The following is a 22,617-nucleotide window of genomic DNA, read 5'->3' on the forward strand; positions in this document are numbered from 1 at the left end:
GTACCATTTTTCATATTTTTATTAGTCCTTTAATTTTCTATCGATTTGATATGACACTCCCACAAACCACCTTTTTTTCTCATTATATTCTCCAATATCTATATCAATCTGTACTTCAACCAAGGTGCGACGTTCTTACAAGATGCCCTGATACACAAAAAGGGTTTATAAGTTTAAAAATCTTAGAAACTAATTTTATAAGAGGTTTCTCCAGTGGGGTATTCCAGTTGATATACACATAAGAGAATTTCAGATCCTGAATATGTTCCTATATAATCACTATATCTTTGATATTGACAATAGCCTCAATTCCAAAAAAAATCTACGTCAATACCTTCTGTAACCTATTTGCTTCCTATTTCTCCAATTTTTCCTCCTATTTCCTATTTACAAACTTTATTTCGGCGGTTGCCTGGAATGACCAAGATGTTATAGGCAAGATTCCGGAAATTTTCAATATTGGGTCGTAGATATTACTGATGACGAAATTGCAGATGCGATATTCTTCTTTAATGATTCTCCTAAACCAGACGATGATGGATTATCCTTCTTTTTTTAACTGTATTTTTTTCATCATTATCTAAAGGTATCTTTATTTCCAGATGGAAATTTTCTAAGATCTTGTCGATTCACAGAAATGGTAGTAAAACAGTAGTCTTTAACTACAGGCCAATTTCTAAAACCAGCAATATTGCGAAGCTTTTTGAAAGGCTAATTTGCAAAAATTATACTCCGCTTTGGATAACATTATATATGGTAAAAATAACTTTTCAGGTCGAGGTTAGTGGAGCTGCTTTCAACCCGCATGAAAAAACTTCTGAACTTCCTCGAGGTATTTCTCTTGTGCCATTGCTTGTCAAATTTTTTTTTAACAGTATTTGTTATTGATTACTTTTTTCTAATTACTTGCTGTACGGAGATGATCTCAAAATCTATATGATAATTAAGACTGTTAGTGACAGTTTTTGCTTAGTCTGGCGTGGACAGTAGATACAACAGGTGCACTAAAAATAGTCTACCGTGCAATGATCTAAATGCAATGTTGTTACATATAGCAAATACTTGTCAACAATTGCTTCTTTGTTCTCTTTAAATAATGAACCGCTGACCTTGTTTGATGAGATTTTGGATATGTTAACCGGACAAGGCAATGACCGAATGTTTGAAACCCTGCAACGCAGCAATTGTCCGTATGCTCGTGCATAGCTAGCATAGACAGCTCTTTAAATTATTAAATTAGCTTTAAGTGAAAGAATGGGATTAAGTTTGATTTTTAAATTCGATGAATCGTTTTTCTCCTTTTCCCTGATTTTGGACGGTTCTGGATGGAGTGAGACTTAATGGTGAACTTATTTATAATGTACAAAATTTAATTCAAACTTTACTTAAAAGGTTTATGCTATACTACAGATATATGAGCAAATTAAATGGTTTGGTTTATTGTTACGTGATTATAAAAATAAGTACTTGTAATATATTATAATAATATTACCGTCCGTGTCCCGTTGGGTAAAATTACATTTTTAAACATTAAAGTTGATTCCTAAATCAACATTTCCATTTAATCAGCTAGTGCATGGAAATATTATAACTTTGTTGATTTGAAATTGAAAAAAAAATTTAAAAACGAAACATTTATAAACAATTAAGAGAGTGACAGATCGAACATTTTTTTTAATAGTGTGAGCGTGACAGTTTTAGACGGCTTGTGGACGTGGCTTTTTGCCATATCGATAGAAATTGGCAAGAGAAATCATAAACTAAAAACTAAACAACAACAAAAAAACTGTCTTGTTGAAACGTTCTGAAACAAGCTCGCGCAGTGTATTTGCTTTTATAATTCCCTGGTCCTGGAATTTCGTACAGACAGAGGGACACAATAACATGACTGCATTGTTAATTTAATTCTCAACATGCCATATTATGGTAATTTCTAAGCTACACCCACCTGTTGCCTTAATGCAGCTGTTCTTCCCTTTTCAAAATCGTTAGCGGAGCTCGGCTCTCGGTGAAACACTCGACTCGTATATCGTCGCCGAGGCAGCATTTTTTTTCATCTGCGCAATAGCGGGTGCTTGTTGAAGTACGGGATATGGAAACAATATCACAGTCTCGCCCCTCGTCGCTGCTATCGCTCGTATCTAATAAAGCAGGTTCCATATCCAGGGCGTATGTTGTTTTTGAACTAAGTGCCGAGTCCTGGACTGTTTGCTTATTAACAGGATGCCTTACAACCGAAATATCATCTAGTAACTTAATATCGCACGCACTGTAAGCGTGATTTGCTGTTTCACCTGCGATGTTTTGAATTAAATTTGCTCGTACATATTTAACATCTGTTATATTAGCAGCTCGTCGGGAAAAGGTAGACATGTGAAGCGTGGCCTTGGTTATTGCATACCCCAAAAGACTTATTCCCAACAGGATGCCACTCCAAAAGCCTAAGGGATTAACTAACGGCAAAATGTTCAGGTAAAAGTTGAACCGCGAGTCCAAGCTGTCGGGCAGCTTTGACATCATCTGAAATAAACAATTCACAATGATGACAACGTAGTGGAAGTGTAGGTACTTACGATTTCAAACCACAACATTGGCACTGTTAGATGATTAAATACAGATACTACTGGAAAATTGCTCAGGTCCTTAAAGTGCATGTTAATTTGTACTTTTACAGAGAGTGACAACGGCAGGCCGGATTCCTAAAAAAATAAAAAATACACATATTTTATAAGCGCCTTTAGTATTCTTTTACTGATTTATCTCTAAAGTTGTTATTGAAAAGCCAGGCAGCAGACAATTTCATGTAAATATATGTCGCAGCGTTGGCATTTTCTTGAGCCTGATCTTCCATATTGGCAAATAAACTTTTCGAGTGAAGCGAATTCCAACCGGCGTGCGCGATCGTCTGTATGCAACTGATCGTAGTTTTTACGCATCGATCTATCCTTTACATACCCTAGCTGGACTACACTTGGCGACAGCGCGACAACGCCGTCGCCTCACTCGTAACGGTACTTTGGCGCCAGTCATATTCTACGTTGTAGTCAAATTCTAAGAATGACCTCACAATATACCAAACTCATTGCCCAGCTGCGTCTTGCAAGCACAGTGGTCAAACCATGCTAATAATATGACAGACACGTACAGTGGTCAAAATACATTCGTAATGCGACACGGCCTTCCTGACATAATACACGTCCTCGTGTGTTGTCATAAATCTACCACATAAGTGATAACACTTCAGGATTCAAAGACTCTCTGGATATTTCAAAGAATTATTTCCATTCAATCCATTTCTGATTCAAATTAGTTTGAACTTTAGTCGTATCATAACATGACTAAATTACTTAAACTCAAATTACACAACTCAAATTTAACAAATCATACCACTCGTGTAATTCCTTTAATACATTTTTCTCTTAATCTTTCAAATCAAACAAATTTTGTAGTTCCTTTTACAAATAATTAACTTATCTTTTGTGTAGTTCCTTTTACACATACTGAACTTATATTTTGTGTAGATCCTTTTACACAAACTGAACTTATATTTTGTGTAGTTCCTTTTACACAAACTGAACTTATATTTTCTGTAGTTCCTTTTACACAAACGACCCCCGCCATAACAAGTCTCTTCTGCTATGGTGCGGTCTTCAGTTTCTCTATTGGGCAACAGACACAACTCCTATTGAGCTGCCCCTGTCTTTACATAACTCATCTTTATCGTATTCTGCTTGAGCTTTCATGTTCTTTTTGGCCTCCTTTCTCAAATTTTCTATGTCTACCTCATCATCGTTATTTTCGTTTAGCGGCAACAAGCCAAACTTAGTCACACGATTAATCGTGCCATTCATTGCTAGCTGCACTTCAGCCAACGCATCCTGCCATGATCTCTGACTAGACTCGGCTTCTATTTTAGGAATAGGATGCAGCTCAGCCTGCACTTTTCCCGCTAGTGGCTTAGAAACTTTACATGTAATGCAATCTTCCACGAATCCACGCACACACTTAGACATATTTTCGAACCGATAATAACAATAGACTTTGTCCAGCGTCTTTTCCCATCCAAGATGCATAATAACGTAACTTTACAATTATATCTTGTATCTCAGTATCTCGCTGTTCTTCTGAAACCAACCAGTTATCAGATACCTCGGCCAAATTGATTCGTAACTCTGAAATCTTATTCATACCTTTCTGTTGTTCAAGCACTGGATTTCGAGAGAGAAAATCCACATGCGCCATTCGCTCGCCTTTTCTATACTCTATTTCGAAATCAAATGCCTGTAAAAACGCCCACCATGCACCATCGGTGTTAAATCTAATTATTTTATGTAACAGGATCGCTCCATACCCAATACAACTTGCGTCAGTATCGCCCTCTCGTTGCTTTCCTTATATTCCTCAACTTCACTTCATTATTTCATCAATATCCGAAACATTTTTATCAAATAACATATCGGCATCCCTTGCCTTGCTCAAGCTTTTTTTTTTTGCAATTTACATTTTATGACTTCATTTCTTTTGATCAAACAGTAATCGTATCTCTTGCCACACTTCTTTCTTTTTTCATTCTTTACCTTACCATTCTCTCTCTTTTGTCTCTATTATGTCACACTGTCAGGCTCTTGCTGCACTCCTTGCAACGATCTCATGCATCCTCATGCGTCATGGTCTCTCCGGACCCTCATAGCTGTAGCCTTGTGAATAATTAACTCAGAGTCTATGGTCTCTACGAGTGCCTCAGTCGGCGATCTCTCACATTGGTCTCTACGAGTGCCTTAGTCGGCGCATTGGTCTGCGTCTACCTCAACAGGCATCGACCATAACTATTCGTGGGCCTACTATACGTTCTCTTGCTTGTCAAAGATCTCAACACATATCGGTCACCATCAAGCTTTTCCGCCATTACATATGGCCCCCAAATCTTGGGTTTAGCTTTGTTTGATGCCGCTCTTCACTCTTGAGCAAGACATGGTCGCCTACATTGTTATTTCTACAATCTTATTTCTTATATTGAATCTTTTTTTTATTTATAAAATTAAAATTATAAATCTTTACGTAGCTAGAATTTGCCACTCATAAGCACAGCACCACTAATTCATCCTTCCATGAACACATCCGCTAATCCCTCTTTCAATATGGAATCAAAAAAACTATGGAACGGACTCACCGGTTGAACTTCTTACTATTCCTGATGGTGGAGCTACAGTACAGATGCCAACACGCCTCTCGGTCACTTGGTCGTTTCCTCGTGATCGTCCTTTTGGACAGGCGGATGCGAAGTGCCCAAGCTCGTCGCATTTGAAACATTTGACTGTTAATCGGTCTTTTGATCCTTGCGTTGAACTTCCGTTGTGACTTCTTCCTTGATTTTGTGACCTCTGCCGAGCACGACATTCAGCATATTTATGGCCAGTCTTTCCACAATAATTGCATTCCACTTGAGAGAGATACTTAGACTTTTTACGCTCCTGGTCTGTTGTAGATGCGTCGTCATCAAGGTTCCGTTTTTTAAAAGTGTGCGCTTGTAGTTGTTGTTGCATGTCATTTCGAGTTTTAATATTGTTTGTAAAAACCCAGCGCGACAATTTGTCATCAATTTGTGCCATGTGAGCCAGAGTAAGTGAAACCGTAATTTCCTCCAGATCAATAGATTTAAATTTGGACATAAGTAAGGTGACGATTCGGCTTCCATATTCGGTGTAACTTTCTCCAGACTTTGGTCGCCCGCTCAAAATTTTCATCAGTGTGGCAGCAGACGTTTCGATGCCGACGAAGCGTTGAACGAAGAGTTCTTTAAATTGTGGCCATGTGATGCCAGCAAAGCATATTTGGGACAGCCATTGTGATGCACTTCCCTCTAGCGCCTTACTTAAAGTTATCATCAGGCTGCTACCTTCGGGCATTTTATCAGCAAAAATGAGATCCACTGTTGTACACCAAGCTGAGGCATCTGCACCAGCTCCCTCAGGATGAAACTTTGGGAGAGTTATATGTTTTCCCTTTTCATCAGTTGCCGATGCCTTTGGTGTCTGCATATTTTTGATGATCTCCACTAGGTTGTTGTTTTGCACTTGTGAAGCTGCCAGGTATGCATCGGTGATATTTGTAGCTAAAGCAGATCCCACTTCTGATGTCGCAGCGTTGGCATTTTCTTGAGCCTGATCTTCCATATTGGCAAATAAACTTTTCGAGTGAAGCGAATTCCAACCGTCGTGCGCGATCGTCTGTATGCAACTGATCGTAGTTTTTACGCATCGATCTATCCTTTACATACCCTAGCTGGACTACACTTGGCGACAGCGCGACAACGCCGTCGCCTCACTCGTAACGGTACTTTGGCGCCAGTCATATTCTACGTTGTAGTCAAATTCTAAGAATGACCTCACAATATACCAAACTCATTGCCCAGCTGCGTCTTGCAAGCACAGTGGTCAAACCATGCTAATAATATGACAGACACGTACAGTGGTCAAAATACATTCGTAATGCGACATATACAATAGATGGAAAGGTAAGTTTGTTCCCGTATTGTTCAAAGGCTTATTGTTTGTCTCGCGCTTACGCTATAGGCGGGAATTGATTCGTTTGATTTAAATTAGGTTAACTATTTCCCCATATAGATTGTTAAAAATCAACCCTAGTTCTATATGTCGTTAAATTGCAACTCTGGTATGAACTGCAATGCACGCATCTTATACATACATATATTAAAGTCTGCATGTCTATACAGTAGTATAAATAGAAGTGTAAGAAGACAAGAAGAGGTTCAGTCACAAATAAACTTTCATAGTGCTCACATGTATATAATCAACACAGAAGTTTTTACCGGGGCATATGTAGGAGTTCTACGTCGTTTATAATTTCGACGGCTAGCGCTCTAAACAGACCTCGCCCACCAACGAGGCTCAACAGAAGGCAACCGACGTATAAGGTTTTGTAATGGGTCAACTCCATAAACTCACCCAAATAATAATTTATAAGCCGCCGTGCACATAAGGGCGGTCGTCTAAACAAACTACTACTACAAACTAACAAACTACTACTAAAACAATTTCGGCCTTAACCGACACGAAGAGTATCGCCACTTTTATTTATGGTACAAGCTTAAGTTAAAATTTTGTCTTGTGATGCAGAAGGCCCGAATCCTTCACTGTCCTCATAAGCAATGTCCTAACCTTTTGGCCAATAACATAATGCAAATACGCGTTACATTTACTCGCTCATATTGAATAGGGTTTGTAACCATAGTAGAATAGAAGCCAATAATATGTTGCACTTTATCACAAGCCTTTCAAGCAAAAATCAGTTTTTTAATTAGATCTGGCCTCTCGGCTGTGCAGTGTTTGTCAGTACTAACTGTCAAACTATAAAAATGCTAAGAACTATTTGAAGCCACCAAAGAGTATTGTTAAATACCACAAACCTTGAAAAGAAGTGATTAAATTTGATTATTAATGCTGATTTAGTACTGCCATAATTTTCATTGGCCAATCAAGTGCACCCTTGGTATCGAACCCTTGAAAAGAAAGACGGGAACCAAATATATTATCACATTCTTATAGAGCACCTATTTATAGTTACTTAAGTTAATAAATTAAAGATAAAAAGAAGTAGGTGAATTTTTAAAGTGAGAAGTTAAGCGGCTGCGATGTGTAGAGGCGCTTGTAGACACTGCAAAGCTAACAAATTGTATAAAATGAATAACTTAGCTGATGTCTAGCTTTAGTATATCGGCCACTTTAATCGGACAGATTTTTGTCTAGGATTATTTTTCTTTTACTTATGGAAATGCCTTTATCAGATCGACCATGGACCAGTGTGACCATATCAAGAAGATATCGATAGGAGCTACTGATAAGAATATCAATGGCTCTGACAGCTGTCACGTATAACAGCTTTGCCATCGCTGATCCAGAGGAGTTTCTGGAAGCTTCTTTTTCCAACGAATATAGTTGTGCACAAAAAAAAAAAAATTTATACGAAAGCCCTTAGCCCCCGAATCTCAGTAATGTGTGCCTGGAATACTAAACGACGATCAGCAAATCTGTTTTGTAACAAATCTAATGCTATAGCATGGTTGCCACCCGATATATCCAGTGAGCGAATGGTTTCCAGCGCATTGTCCCACAGACATGATCGTAGATGCTGCAAAAGTTCAATGTTTGTGAGGTCAGGATGGCTATGCATTGTCGTCGTAGCCTCCAGCGAATTTTGGAAGCTAAAGAGGAGGCAGCGGCTGTGCCTTATGTCGGAGTGAACGCTTCTGATGGCCAGAATCACACGGAGAAAATAGAAAAAGTTGAGTGGAAGTTCAGTTGGGAGACACGCTTTGATATCTCCCCCGAACCGGGGATTGAAGAGTCACTCAAATTACTTTCAATTTCCTCAGAATCCAGGTTTTCGAGCTCGTTGAGAATTTTCCTAAAAGTTTGCTGAAGCTCATCAATCAGCTCCAACCTCCATGAAGAACGGAATCATTAAATGACATTATCACAGAGCTTAGTAGGGAGTCCGCTAATCGTTCCACTCGATTATAAATTGCAGGCGCCCTGCACTTCAAAAATGGCACCCTGTTCGCATCAGCGGTAACGTTTCCAGAATTGTAGCTGCCATGGCAACAGCAACAACAACGAAACGGCGGAAACAGCGACTCGAAATTCAGTTCAAGCGGGAAGATGAGCGCAAAAGAAGAATTAGAGCCAGCTTCCAATATTAGTTGCACGACCCAACATACTCCCGCCAGTTGGAAGCGTGGCTTTCAACTGAATTCCTAAGGGGCAGCAGAGGCATCTTATTCAAATAGTTGTTTGCCAGATTGATAGAAATTTACATTACTAAAAGAAACATAAAAAAAATAACTGCAAATTTTGCAAAAGTGTGGGCGTGGCCATTTTGGTTGGTTCATAAGCGTTGGTGTGGGCGTGACAACACTAATCAACAGAATTGTCTATGTCTCTGGAAACTGTATGCTTTCAACTTTCTAGCTTCTATAGTTCCTGAGAGCTCGACGATCATACGGAAGGACGGACAGACGGACATGACTAGATCGACTCGGCTATACTACTAACTACCTTGTTGAGTCAGACTGAAGAGTGTCATAGTGAAAATAAGTGAATAGTTCACACGGAAGTTAAACTGAAGTAATAGGCACAGGACATTGACTGCCAAAATAAGGAAAATAGTGGATTATTTCTCCTACGTGGGAACAATTGGCCAATAGAGCCGATTATGGGAGTAGACCACAGAGGGGATCCTCTTAAGAAAGACAGTGGCCGCCATGCCAGTAGGTATCACAAGGGGATCAACCACCTGGTGGTACGCGCCGTAATCGTGACACACTACTGGAAGTGCAACTACACTCTTCACGCGAGGGCGGCTGGAAACAGACTCTTAGTTAGGTCATGTCTTTGCTAAGAGTGCTGGCTAATCGTAGTTGGGCTGGAGCTGGAAACTCTTAAAATTTCCACATCTCTGGGCCGGACTAAGGTGTCATTCGACACGTGCCGAGAGTCTGCCAGGCTGTGGGGCCGGGAAACAATCGGGCAGCCACAGCGAGTCACTCGACTATGGTCCAAGCTGGCCAAGCCGGACGGGCTAAAAACCCATTACCGCAACTTATGACCGGGACGACCCTAACCTTAAGGGGCTGAGCGGGGCCAAAACGAGGTGGTATCTTCATTATCTCCAGCAGGGCAAGTCCCCTGCGGAAGCTTTGTCTCGGGCCAAGGTACCGCAGCCGCTAGAGGAAGGGCCCAACTCTGCTTCGAAGCGGCATGCAGAAGTATTAATTATTATATACTTACAGAATTTCTCACGTGGGACTGTGTACCGATCGTGGTAGAAGATGTGGGAGCAGCCAAGAAGACTGTGTTGGCATCGGCATACTTTGCCGGTGACGAGGCGTGCCCACCGCCCGAAATAACTGCACTGGTTGAACACTGTAAGAAGATGCACTTACCCATCATCATTGGATGTGATGCAAATGCACATCACGGGGTATGGGTCAGCAGCGACATGAATCAAAGAGGTGAGTCACTATTAGAATTTATCTTAAATAATAATCTGTCGGAAATGTTCCGAAATTTTTTACTAGGGTAAGATGTGATGTTCTGGACATCAGTGGCTTCGCATATAAGCGACTGGCACGTATGTCCTGAGGAGTCCATGTCAGATCACAGAATTATTCGTTTTAACATAGGTCTAAATCTAGAATGTAGCGAGCGTAGGCGCAATCCCAGGAATACGAACTGGGAAGGGTTCAACGCCTCCTTACTGCGAGGTCCAGTTACTGGGGTAACTGGGAAACTCCGTACCACTGTAGAACTGGAGCCCGCCGTAGAAGACATTAACTCGTGTCTGAAAAACGCGTTCAGAGAAAACTGCTCCCTTGGCCGAGCCAAGCTCGCAGTGCCGATCAGGAAAATACTGATCGGCAGCCTAGCTTTAGGACACATACCTGCCTGGAGTATAGCAAAAGTGGTCTTCATTCCAAAAGCTGGAAAGAAAGACATCACTGATCCGAAGTCGTAGTGGATGTCAGCATTAGAAGCGTTCTGCTTGTAGAGCATCCGCTCCAACGGACGCAGCACGCCTACAGGGCGGGCAGATCAACTGATACTGCCCTATATCACCTGATAAGCCTTATTGAGGATTCATTTACTCATAAGAAAGTGAAGTTATGTGCCTTCTTAGACATACAGGCATACATGGCAAGAAGAGGACTAGATGCAACAACCACCAGATGGATCAAATCACTACTGGCATCTAGGCGAGTCATGGCCACTATAGGAGGACAGTCATCCACAGTATCTACCACAAGGGGTTGCCCCCAAGGGGGTGTCCTCTCGCCTCTCTTGTGGAGCTTGATGGTAGACGAGTTGCTGGACAGACTGACCCGCAGAGGTATACTTTGCCAGGGCTATGCTGACGATATTGTCATTATAGCCAGATGTAAATATGAGGAAACACTCTGCAATATCATTCAACTGGGCCTCAATATGACCAGCGAATGGTGCAAGGAAGTAGTTCCTTTCACAAATAGGTACAAGCTACCGAGAATGAAGGCAACCTTGGATTTGGTTCGCAGGGTCTCGGAGTAGTGCTTGAGTTTGATTTATTTGTATTATGCATAGCAATGTTCACGAAATTTTGATAGTTTCCCTTATTTTTACAGGTTTGTTAGGATTGGAATTATTTTGGGGTCTTGTTCTGTCATTGAAAGTTATTTCGTATACACTTTCTTGTTGTGCTATTTGTTTGAGTTTAGATATTGTCGTAATATAAAAACTAGAAAGAGTCATAAAAAAGCTATCGGGCAATTTTCTCATGATTTCATCTTTGATTGTATTATTTAACGCATTTGTGTATAATACGGTATTATTGATATCATTTTCTAGCATAAGTTTATTCGATATCGGGAATGATTTTATTTCTAACTCTTCGACGAACTTACGGATACTGGATACTGAAGGGTGGGTTGTAAAGACGACGGAGTAGTTCTTCACATGGTGTTTGGGTTTTATATTCGCTGATAAGCTCATTCATTAGGGTTGGCCAGGTTGTTGCTCCGGATAACTGGGATACTCGTTGAGCATCTCCTGCAAGTTGCATCTCAATTACGCTGAAGAATACATGCCTTTTCCTGGTGTCGGTTGATGGATAGAGCTGAAGTATGAACTCGAACCTTCTGATAAAGGCACTGAGTTCTTGGGTATTACCACTGAATGTTGGTATTTGCCTAATTTGGTTTAAGGCTTGATTCGGATGGGATTCCGATAACAGTTTGACTTGCTCGGTTGCCATGGTTGATGATTTTATTTTTATTTTTGTTTGTGTAACTATGCAGTAGGTTTGACTATTGTGTATCAATTACCGATTATCCGTAGTTCTTTTGCGGATAAAAAGAGTTAATTGTATTACGATTTTATGTTCACTTTAGCGCCGATTCGCGTGGTTCAATCTTAAAAGATACGCTTGGTCGTACGAGGATCTTTTGTCACTAGATTAATATTTGTAAACATTCGCACAATTTTTTTTTTTAATTTATCCTACCGACTGCGCGAGCAGTCTTCAGACCGAGAGTTTAATAAAAGAAAGGACACAGTTATGTTTTTTATGTATTATTAAACGTTTTTATTATTTCCAATACGGGAAGATCTAGAGCCTTTGGATTATCACTAGGTTGGATAATGGACTTCGAAGTTGAAGTGGGCCTAGCAGTGTTATCGCGATTGATAACGTACTCAGAACTGAACAAGTGTATGTTTGGGTTTATATAGGCAGATTGGGATAGCTTAAGAGCGAAGCTTAAGAGAATAAAGTTATCAACGTCTATTCTCCCGAAAAGAGAGGTGTCTATTCTCCCGTTAAGAGAGGAGCTCCCGAAAAATAGGAGTAATTTGAGAATCCTGAGACGATTGTGTGGGCGGAAGTTTTTGTTATTTCAGTTGGCTCGCCAAGTGATCGAATGTTTAGGGGACGTGGACATTAGCTCGCCCCAGAGTCTAGACTTTGGACTTCCGACTTTTGCACTTTGCTGTCCGTAAATGACAGCTAAGCATAATCAAAGGGCTCTCGATCTTTGATTACATTTCGTACTTAGACGTTAATGTGTGTGTGTGATTGTTGACAATAGTGTGTGTGGTTGGAGAGTTGTGGGTGTAGATATATTACTATATATATGTATAATATAGCGATTGCTGCCATATTTTTTGTTTTTGCTAAAGTCCTAAAACCGCACAAAGCTGCCCACTTTCAAAAAAGGTTTAGATTTTCCTTCGTTTTATTGTTTGTCCTGCCAATTTTTATCTGTATACCACAATTATTGTGACTACGCCCCTTCCATCACCAACAAAATGCCAAAAACGGTTACGTTTTCCTTTATCACCTTTAAAGAATTTTTAATTTTTTTCCTCATTTTCATCCCCCATATCTATCGATATTATAGAAAAATTATAAAATTTTGCACTCGCTATGGCTGAGTAACGGGGAACTCGACTATAGAAATCTTTTCGAGGAAATAAATATATGATAATATATAATATAAAAAATATATATTAGATATAAATAGTTTTAAGATCTAATTGTAAAAAAAGTAAGAATTGATTGCGGCAGGGGTCCTGCAACTCATTGCATTGGATTCCAAAATTTTAAAGCAGATATAAGATGTTTAGTTAGTAGAAATGCCAACCCGGCATTTAAACATAAATCAAACAAGAAATATTGTATGTGCCTATAAAATTACGAAAGTTTGCCAGTGAATGCAAGGAACGCCAGTAAAACGTATTTTGAAACTCTCGGGAGCAAAATTGAAACAGCATATGAGAAATATGTGAAGAGTCCGGCTGAAGACTGGAAAATGAATAGGCGGTCGAATCAATCCAATACCAATTTAGGCGCCGCAATGCAAACAGTAAGAAGTTTTATTTGACCGATTGAATGTCCGAGTGAACTGCGTATTGAGGACTCCAAAGAGGTGATCCATACTCAAGAATCGGACGGACTAGCGAAATGAATAATCCTAATTAAATTTGAAAGTTAATATAGTCAATTTATAATTAACAAGCCAAGCCATGGTTAAATTTAAATTGAACTTATGAAAACAAAATAACAGGGGCTGAAACAAGTTAGTTTCAATTTGTTGTACCGGTTGCACTCACCGGTTGAATGACAAATGTTGATGAGTGTTTATCCGGATCTGGACTTATGCCGGTGACGTTTTTTTGGAGCTCCTCATCACCGTTCATGAAGTGTGGAAAACTTAAGGAGATTGGGAATCCGTAATAGCAGTCAGTAACATCAATAAGTCCAACCGGCTGACAGTCACCTAAGAACAGTCAATGATAAAATATCTCTTAATACGTGATACAATGTACTCAGAATACTTGCATAAATCACTAACATAATTACATACGCATTGGCAGTGCTAGCATAAACAGCCCACTTATGGAGCCGCTATGTACATAATGGGAGCACAAAGCATTCTCTCTCAACGCTTCTCTGCCGGCTTCACCAGGCAGCGAAGGCGCACTTCGTAGCCTAAGAGGAATATTGTATTAGCCCTAAGAGTCAGTCGAGTTTTACAACTGAAAGGAACTTCATTTAAACGGAGCTATGCTCCAATAAAAATAGCTAGAGGATTTTATTCTTAACATGGCGACCGTGACAGGACCAGAATCTAAGACCAGGACCCATGGCCAAAGACATAGGGCGTAGGGACTACAATACCAATCAACACTGGACTGGACTGGAAAGGCGGAGAAACCCAAAATTCTGAGTGAGTAGAGTAAGGCAATGGGAAACAAGCGCAGCGGTGTGAGGCAAAAGTTAAAAACGAGAATAGCTCACCTAAGGTGACTCAAACGCCACCACCAGCTTGGTCAACTGCTCGCAAACTACAAGCAGAGCTTGACTTCCTACAACAAGAATTAACAAAAGCGCCAAAAAAACCCAAGGCCCAACTCCCTCATTCATCAAAACCACAAATAATACAAAAATTAAAACTGTAACACCACCACCCAGAGCTACCACCCAGAGCCCTTAGGACTGCGAGGGACCATGGAGCGCCTATTGGAAATACACTTGCAAGCATTGTAAGGACATCAACCAGCAGAAGGAGGCCTGTGCGACAACCAGCACCGGTACCGCTTAACGCGTTAAGTTAAGCCAGCAAGACCGACAGCGCTTCCAAGAGCGCAATTTTTTTGTCAATAGAACTGCGTTGCAAAATTTTTTGAATGCACTGCGATGCCTAATTTTTTTTCCTAACTATAAAAAACAAAAATTGTAAAATTGAGCGGAAATATTTCTGCCCGATGAGCCGTATATTCTGTAAAGCTATACACAAAGAATAGGCGGGAACATATGTAAAAACTATAACTATATATAAAATAAAAATACTAGTAGTAATACAATTTTGAACGTAAATGTCAATAGTGACAAACAGAATATATAAGGAAGAAATTTATGGAAAAACTGAAGAAATCTTATAACCCCAAATGGGCTCAATTGATACAAAAACAGTGGATTCCACTGCAAATGTAATAAACATTCAATTTAAGCTATATAACAATAATCTTGTTAGCAATTTTTAATTTAAGGATGATACATATGAAACACTCATAAAAGTGTACAAACTCCACAATAAATGTTTAAAGAAACGACATAATAGCAGGGCCAATGTCCTAGAAACAATTTAATTTTTAAATAATGAGGTCATTAATAAAATAAAAATAATAATAATATCAAAAAAAATATCTTTCTTCTAAATACTTAAAAATGTCTCAAACAAATTATAGATTGGCAAAATTCAACAGCCATCTTAAATGAAATAAAAAAAATTTGATAAGTAATATATAATTGTTTGTCTCAGAATAGAACAATTCAAAAACAAACTGCTAGTAAGCATATAACCATTCTGGTAGAGTCATTTAATCAGGCTAGATCCCGTTTACACGACCAAAGAGGGAAACTAGACAAAAAACAGTGGACAACAGTGTCCAAAGTTTTGATTAGACTAAGAAATAATGTAATAAATATCAAAGAAAGGTTCGATCTAAACATATCGATACCAACAATTTTAAATTACCCTTTGACTCTAAGTGAAGAAGAAACAGAATCACTCAATGATTCTGACTCGGAACTAGAAATCAAAGAAGAAGATTTGAACGATTTAACAATACCAGCAATGTTGCAATTGTCAGAAGATTCAGGAAATAAAGAAGATCAGGAAATAAAATTAAGCAACATGACAGATAATTCAACCGCCATCAGGGCCTACATAAGGGAAGTGTCGAGCGCAGTACCGGAGTTTGATGGACAAAAGATCCATCTTCAGAGGTTTATTATGGCCATAAAATTAGTAGACCTTGCAAAAGGATCATTTGAGGACAGTCCAAGGAATAAAATCAAAGTTGATTGGCACTACTCTGAACCTGGTACTGAGCGAATCTACAATTGAAGCAATAATTAATAAACTGCAAACTTCAATTGTTGGGGAGACATCCCAAAACATCAAGGCAAAATTATCCACTGTACAGCAAAGAGGCAAAACAGCTACACAGTTCACAACCGAAGTTGATAATTTCCGTAAGCTCTTAGAAGCCTCGTATATCGATGAAGGTGTACAAAGTGAGCAAGCCAATAGATTGAGTACTAGGGATGCCATCGACGTGATGATCAAAAAGACCGAACACGAAAGTGTGAAAACTGTGCTAGAAGCAGGTACGCGCACAACTATGGATGCTGCCATAGGTGCGTACATAAGAACTAGCACCAGAGTAAACGAAAATGTTAATCATGTAATGTATTCAAAGAGAGGTTACTCTAACTCTAACTATAGAGGCCAAGGTTATAATATAAGGTAATGGTCGCGGCAGAGGCCATTACAATAACCGATACAATAACAATTACGGCAATAACGGTAACCAAAATAATGGTAACAATATTAGAGGCCGTGGCTACTCAAATAGAGGAAGCCGAAACAATCAGAATACATATAACAACTATAATAATGGCAATGCTAATGTGAGAGTAACCCAAAATAATTCGGGAAACTCGCAGCAACCCTCAGATATTCAGCAATAAAAAAAGCTCATGTACATTCAATCAATCTAAGTATAAATATATTCCTTACAATTGACCATGTGGCAACAGGAAAATATAATAAATATTCAAGGCACATGCCAAGAGATTATTGAATCCAACGGCTTAACCTCAATAGAGCTACAAACAGATAAATATATAATTCCTCACAATTTTCATATTGTTAATTTGCATTGATTTTATAAAAAAATTGAATTGCCAAATAGACTTCAAACCAAAAGAAGATTGGTTTATAATTAGACCCAATAATTTAAAATTTCCGATTTATGTTCCAATAACATACAACTCTGGTAATAATATTATATTAGAGATCACAAGTTGTCCGAAAAATCAATATAACTTCAATTGAAGATACAAATTTATTGATTCCAAGGCAAGAATAGAAACAGGTATTTATGTAGCGAATACCAAATGTCCGAATATTAAATACGCATCATACTGATAAACTAGTAGATGCAAACAACTTAAAATACGAGCCATTTTCAAACTATGATGTGGTTCAACAAAATAAAGAAACAAGAGAACAAACTGTCATGTCTCAATTGTCAAAAAATTTCCCACCACAATTCAAAACCCAGCTGAAAATGCTTTGTAGTAAATACACTGATATATTTGGTATGACAACGGAACCAATATCGGCTAATAATTTATACAAACAAAGATAAAGATTGAAAGATAATGAGCCAATACAAAAAAAAAAAAAAAAAAAAAAAAGACGAAATTCAAGAACAAGTACAAAAATCAATGATAAAATTGTCGAACCATCAGTATCGGAATACAATAGTCCATTACTATTAGTACCGAAAAAATCTCTTCAAGGCTCAGATGAAAAGAAATGGCGATTAGTAATTGACTATCGTCAAATCAATAAAAAAAAATGTTGTCTGATAATTTTCCACTCCATAGAATTGAGGACATTTTGGATCAACTAGGTCGAGCCAAATATTTTTCATCACTTAACTTGATGTAAGGTTTTCACCAAATTGAACTTGAGAAGAGTTCAAGAGATATAACTTCGTTTTCAAAACAAACGGTTCATATCGTATTACGTGATTTCCATTTGGACTGAAAATAGCGCCGAATATTTTTCAAAGAATGATGACTATTGCATTTTCAGGCCTTGAGCCAACGCAAGAATTTATCTATATGGATGATTTAATAGTAATAGGTTTGTAACGAACTGATTTTCTTATTTAGCTCGCTACGGATTGCAGCGGCTAGCTCAGAGAGTTTGTGCGTTCGTCCCGACAAATTTATGATTTGTGTGATTGCCCGACCAAGGAAAAGCAATGGGTTCTTAATATAGTCGTTTATTCTGCTGTTTCTTATATTATTTCTTTGGAGATCTCACTACTCCTGCGGCGTTTTTCCTGCAACGCCTTGCCTCCGTGGTACTGCTTGCTCCTTGACGTGGACGACGAGTCGGCCCGGCCGGGACTAGGACGTTATGGGGCACGGTGTATCGTCCTTGGGCGAGGCAACGTTCGTCCTGGGACCACCTTTGACGACCACTGACTCCACTGTTCTTCTCGAACCCGCTACGTCGCAGTCGTCTCCTCTGGAAGACCACCCACCGGTCGGTCTGAGTTTAGGATGTTATGGGGTAGGGTGTATCGTCCTTGGGCGAGGCAACGCTCGTCCTGGGACCACCTGTACCGACCACTGACTCCACTGACCCTTACGGACACGTCAGGTTCTTGCCTTCCCTTCTGAAGGTCCTTCTGCCGGCCGAAACGGATTTAGGATGTTATGGTGCAGGGTGTATCGTCCTTGGGCGAGGCAACGCTCGTCCTGGGACCACCTTTGCTGGCCACTGACTCCACTGAACCTTGCGACACTCCAGATCCTTCTCCTCCACTCCCAGGATCTCCAATTGCTTGTGGTGATCGTCCTTCCGCGTCCTTCGGGCTTCTTGCCGCCCGATGCTTGCACTGCTCCTTTCCTTCTGACTTGACCGCGCGTTCACACTTCCGAGATCCTTCCGTTAACACTCCCACGCTCGGCCTTCTTCCGTACGCGATCTCGCTGTCTCACTAACTGTCTCCTACTCCTCCGTCTTCAGACCCCGTTCCGACTGCGCGCTGACCGCGCGACTCGCGCCGGTACTCTCCTCGACTATACTCGCGTACGTACTCCTCACGTGTTGAGACTGACTGCCCGCTCGGGTACAAGGTCCAACAGTTGTACCGTTAGTTCACGGTGCGTCCTCTTTGTGCACGCACCGTTACCGTTCGACCCCTGTGCCCTTGGCCCGCTCGAGTCCAAGACCTAACTGGGTACCGTTAATTCACGGTCTCTCCGCTTTGCCCTGGCCGCCTTGCATCGCGGCTTTTGCTGCGCCACTCCCCTACACGAGATTTGTGGGGAGTTTTAAGACTCCTCACAGGTTGTTCCGAAAACCATATGATTAAAAACTTATCAGATGTTTTTGACAAATGCAGGAAATACAATCTAAAACTACATCCAGAGAAATTTGCATTCTTTATGCGTGAAGTCAGCTTTTTGAGACATAAATGCACAGATAGAGGAATACTGCCAAATGACAAGAAGTATGATGCCATCAAAAATTACCCAGTACCTCATGATGCAGATAGCGCAAGGCGTTTCGTTGCATTGTGTAACTATTCACGGCACATAACTAGATTATGTAAAAAGAATGTTCCTTTTGAATGGACAGAAGACTGTCAAAAATCATTTTTACACTTAAAAACAAAACTGATGGAACCTACTCTCTTACAATAGCACGATTTTAGCAAAGAATTTTGTATTACAACAGATGCTAGCAAAATGGCATGTGGCGCAGTCAAGACCGCAATGGCCACCAACTTCCAGTTTCATACGCATCAAGATCATTTACTAAGGGCGAGAGAAATAAAAGTACTACTGAGCAGGAATTAGCAGCAATACATTGGGCAAAAACCCAATTCAGACACTATATCTATGGTACACATTTTACAGTCAAAACTGATCATAGACCACTAACCTTTTTATTTTCAATGACTAATCCTGGCTCAAAATTGACTCGTATGAGACTTGAATTGGAGGAAAATAATTTTACAGTATAGAGTAAGTGAGGGGTAAAGACAACTATGTAGCTGATGCGTTATCAAGAATAACCATCAAAGAATTGAAAGATATAACCGGAAATATTAAGAAAGTCACTACAAGATTACAAAGTAGACAAAAATCCTGCGCAGAAGAAACAAACAAATCTGAATTGCATACTCAATCAATAAAAAAGCTTCAATGCCCAACGTTTACCAAGTCATCAATATGGACGAGGTACGTAAAGTAGTGACCTTGCAAGTTAAACATGGAAAAAAGATTACTGCAAGATATGATATCGATGATTTATATACAAATGGAGTTCTTGATTTAGATCAATTTTACCAAAGGCTTGAAATGCAGGCCGGTATATATAAAATCAATCATCTAAAAATGGAACCGTGGGAAAATATCTTTGAATACGTTTCAATAGATAATTTTAAGCAAAAGGGCAATCAAATTATAACAAAATTAAGAGTAGCGCTACTCGACCCGGTGTCCTTAATAAACAACGAAAAAGAAAAAGAAGCAATTTTGTCTATACAACATGATGATCCATTACAAGGAGGTCATACAGGCATTGCAAAAACCTTGGCCAAGGTCAAAAGATACTATTACTGGAAAGGTATGTCTAAACATATAACAGACTACATTAAAAAATGTCAAAAATGCCAAAAAGCGAAAATAACAACGCATACAAAGACCCCAATGACTTTATCTGAAACCCCTGATCATGTTTTCGACAGAGTGATAGTGGACACTATAGGTCCTCTACCAAAGTCCGAAAATGGCAAAGAATATGCAGTCACTCTCATTTGTGACTTAACTACATATTTAGTTGCAATTTCCATACCAACAACAGTCGCTAAAGCAATTTTCGAATCTAACTTATGGTCCAATGAAGACGTTCATTACGGACATGGGTGCAGAGTATAAGAATTCAATCATTACAGATCTTTGAAAAAAAAATGGAACAGATAATTTACCTAGAAATTTCACTAATATAACTAGCATAGACCCAATATACAATACAGATGATTATGCTAAGGAAAGTAAATATAGATTAGAAGTAGCATATAAAAGAGCTAGAACTATGCTTGAAGAGCATAAAAGAAAAACTAAAGAAAATTATGATTTATAAACAAAAAATATAGAAATAACAGTAGGAGATAAAGTTCTATTAAGAAATGAGGTAGGTCATAAATTAGATTTTAAATATGCGGGAACCTATAAGGTAGAAAAGATAAAAGAAAAGACAGAGACAACATAACAATACCAAACAATAAAAATAAAAATCAAATAGTACATAAAGATCGATTAAAAGTTTTTTATTCATAAATGACGCCATGGTTTAATACAAAAAGTATTATAATAATGGAAAAATACAATTTAAAATATAAAAAAAAAAAATAAAAGACAAAAAAAAAATATTAAAAAAAAAATAATATTTTTTTTTTCTCTAATTCTATTTATTATGGTTTCAAAAGGAATCGTTCAGTAATTCCTCTGAACTTAACCTAATGTGTGATAAAGATAAATGAGACCAAGTGGTATCTTAATTATAAAGTACAAAAGAAAATGTAATATGTTATGTTATCCTCCGGGTAAGGAGATCGCTGGGGTGTACCCTCTTCAGTCTTCGGAGGGAGATGGGATCAGCTAGGATAGTTGCTAGTCGGTTCGGGTGGGCCATAAGCCTGTCGGCATAACGGCTGCTGTGGAAATTAATCTGATCCCCAAGAAGGGTAATTTTCAGATCTCTTTCGATGACTATGTTCGTCACGTACCAGGGGAGCCCAGATGCGTGACGTGCAGCTCTCGACTGGACCACACGGAGCCTATTAAGCTGGGATTTGGCGGCAGTTCCCCACACCTGGATGGCATAACTCCACGTTGGAGCGAGAATGGCTTTGATTAAAAGAGCCTTAGAGCTCATTTGAAGTTTGCTGGAGTGGAAGAGCCAGTCGAGCTTTTTTAGCTTCGCCAGTGACTTAGATTTGACCGACGTGATGTGGGCCCCCCAGGTCAGTCTCCGATCTAGATGAACTCCTAGGTAGCAGTGCGATCTAGCATTGGTGATAGGGCTTCCATTGAAGGTCAGATCTGTGCAGGTTCCGGGTCGCAGGGAAAAAGTTACACAGGCTGACTTTGACTTTGTTACGTCATTTTTTTTTTTTAAAGGAGGGAGATGTGGTATGCGTACATATATATAGAGTACAATGTACTCGGAATACTTGCATAAATCACTAACATAATTACATACGCATTGGCAGTGCTAGCATAAACAGCCCACTTATGGAGCCGCTATGTACATAATGGGAGCACAAAGCATTCTCTCTCAACGCTTCTCTGCCGGCTTCACCAGGCAGCGAAGGCGCACTTCATAGCCTAAGAGGAATATTGTATTAGCCCTGAGAGTCAGTCGAGTTTTACAACTGAAAGGAACTTCATTTAAAAATAAACGGAGCTTTGCTCCAATAAAAACAGCTAGAGGATTTTATTCATGACATAACACTGAAACAACAAAGTGTACAGTATACAGATTATACAACGAAGGGTGTCTGTGTCCATTAATATTAAATATCATTATTAAATATCATATCTAACATAGTTTTACCACCGATAAATGATTGTTCAAATGCAACAACAAGTACAAAAATGTATTAAAAAACTTTGAATCAGATGTTTTAACTTGAAAAAGTTGATCCCAAGACACTTAATTGGAGATCTAGGCCCTTTAAATCTCCAGAGTGTGTTTGAGAAGAAGACGAAGCTTGGATAACAGAATAGAATAAGATAGAATATTTTTGCTCGTTTTTTGATAAATGAGTAATTTACTTGATGACTATGCAGACTGAATTGTATGTGTTACATGATCACGGAATTGAGTTTTAATGTACTGGACAGGATATCAAACGATACAATGGTATGTTGTTGTACTTGGGTGTTCTAAAATTACCAAAACTC

The 22,617-nt window shown here is 39.2% G+C and overlaps 1 protein-coding gene across 4 annotated transcripts in view; it reads right to left on the reverse strand.

Moving 5' to 3' along the window:
* The window catches only part of LOC117151082 (scavenger receptor class B member 1), a 113,598-nt gene that overhangs the window by 18,381 nt on the left and 72,600 nt on the right, over positions 1 to 22,617 (reverse strand). For 3 of the 4 annotated variants that reach the window (XM_033318327.1, XM_033318326.1, XM_033318328.1), the window contains 3 exons: positions 13,662 to 13,828; positions 2,574 to 2,699; positions 1,949 to 2,520 (listed from right to left, as the gene is read on the reverse strand). In XM_033318327.1, the coding sequence (XP_033174218.1) occupies positions 1,957 to 2,520; positions 2,574 to 2,699; positions 13,662 to 13,828 (857 nt within the window). In that variant the 3' untranslated portion in view covers positions 1,949 to 1,956. Of the gene's footprint in view, positions 1 to 1,948; positions 2,521 to 2,573; positions 2,700 to 13,661; positions 13,829 to 22,617 lie in introns of those variants that run through there. The other variant, XM_033318329.1, reaches the window with a different exon arrangement.

This window comes from Drosophila mauritiana, chromosome 2L (genome assembly GCF_004382145.1).
Source record: "Drosophila mauritiana strain mau12 chromosome 2L, ASM438214v1, whole genome shotgun sequence".
In the NCBI taxonomy this organism is placed as follows: domain Eukaryota; kingdom Metazoa; phylum Arthropoda; class Insecta; order Diptera; family Drosophilidae; genus Drosophila; species Drosophila mauritiana.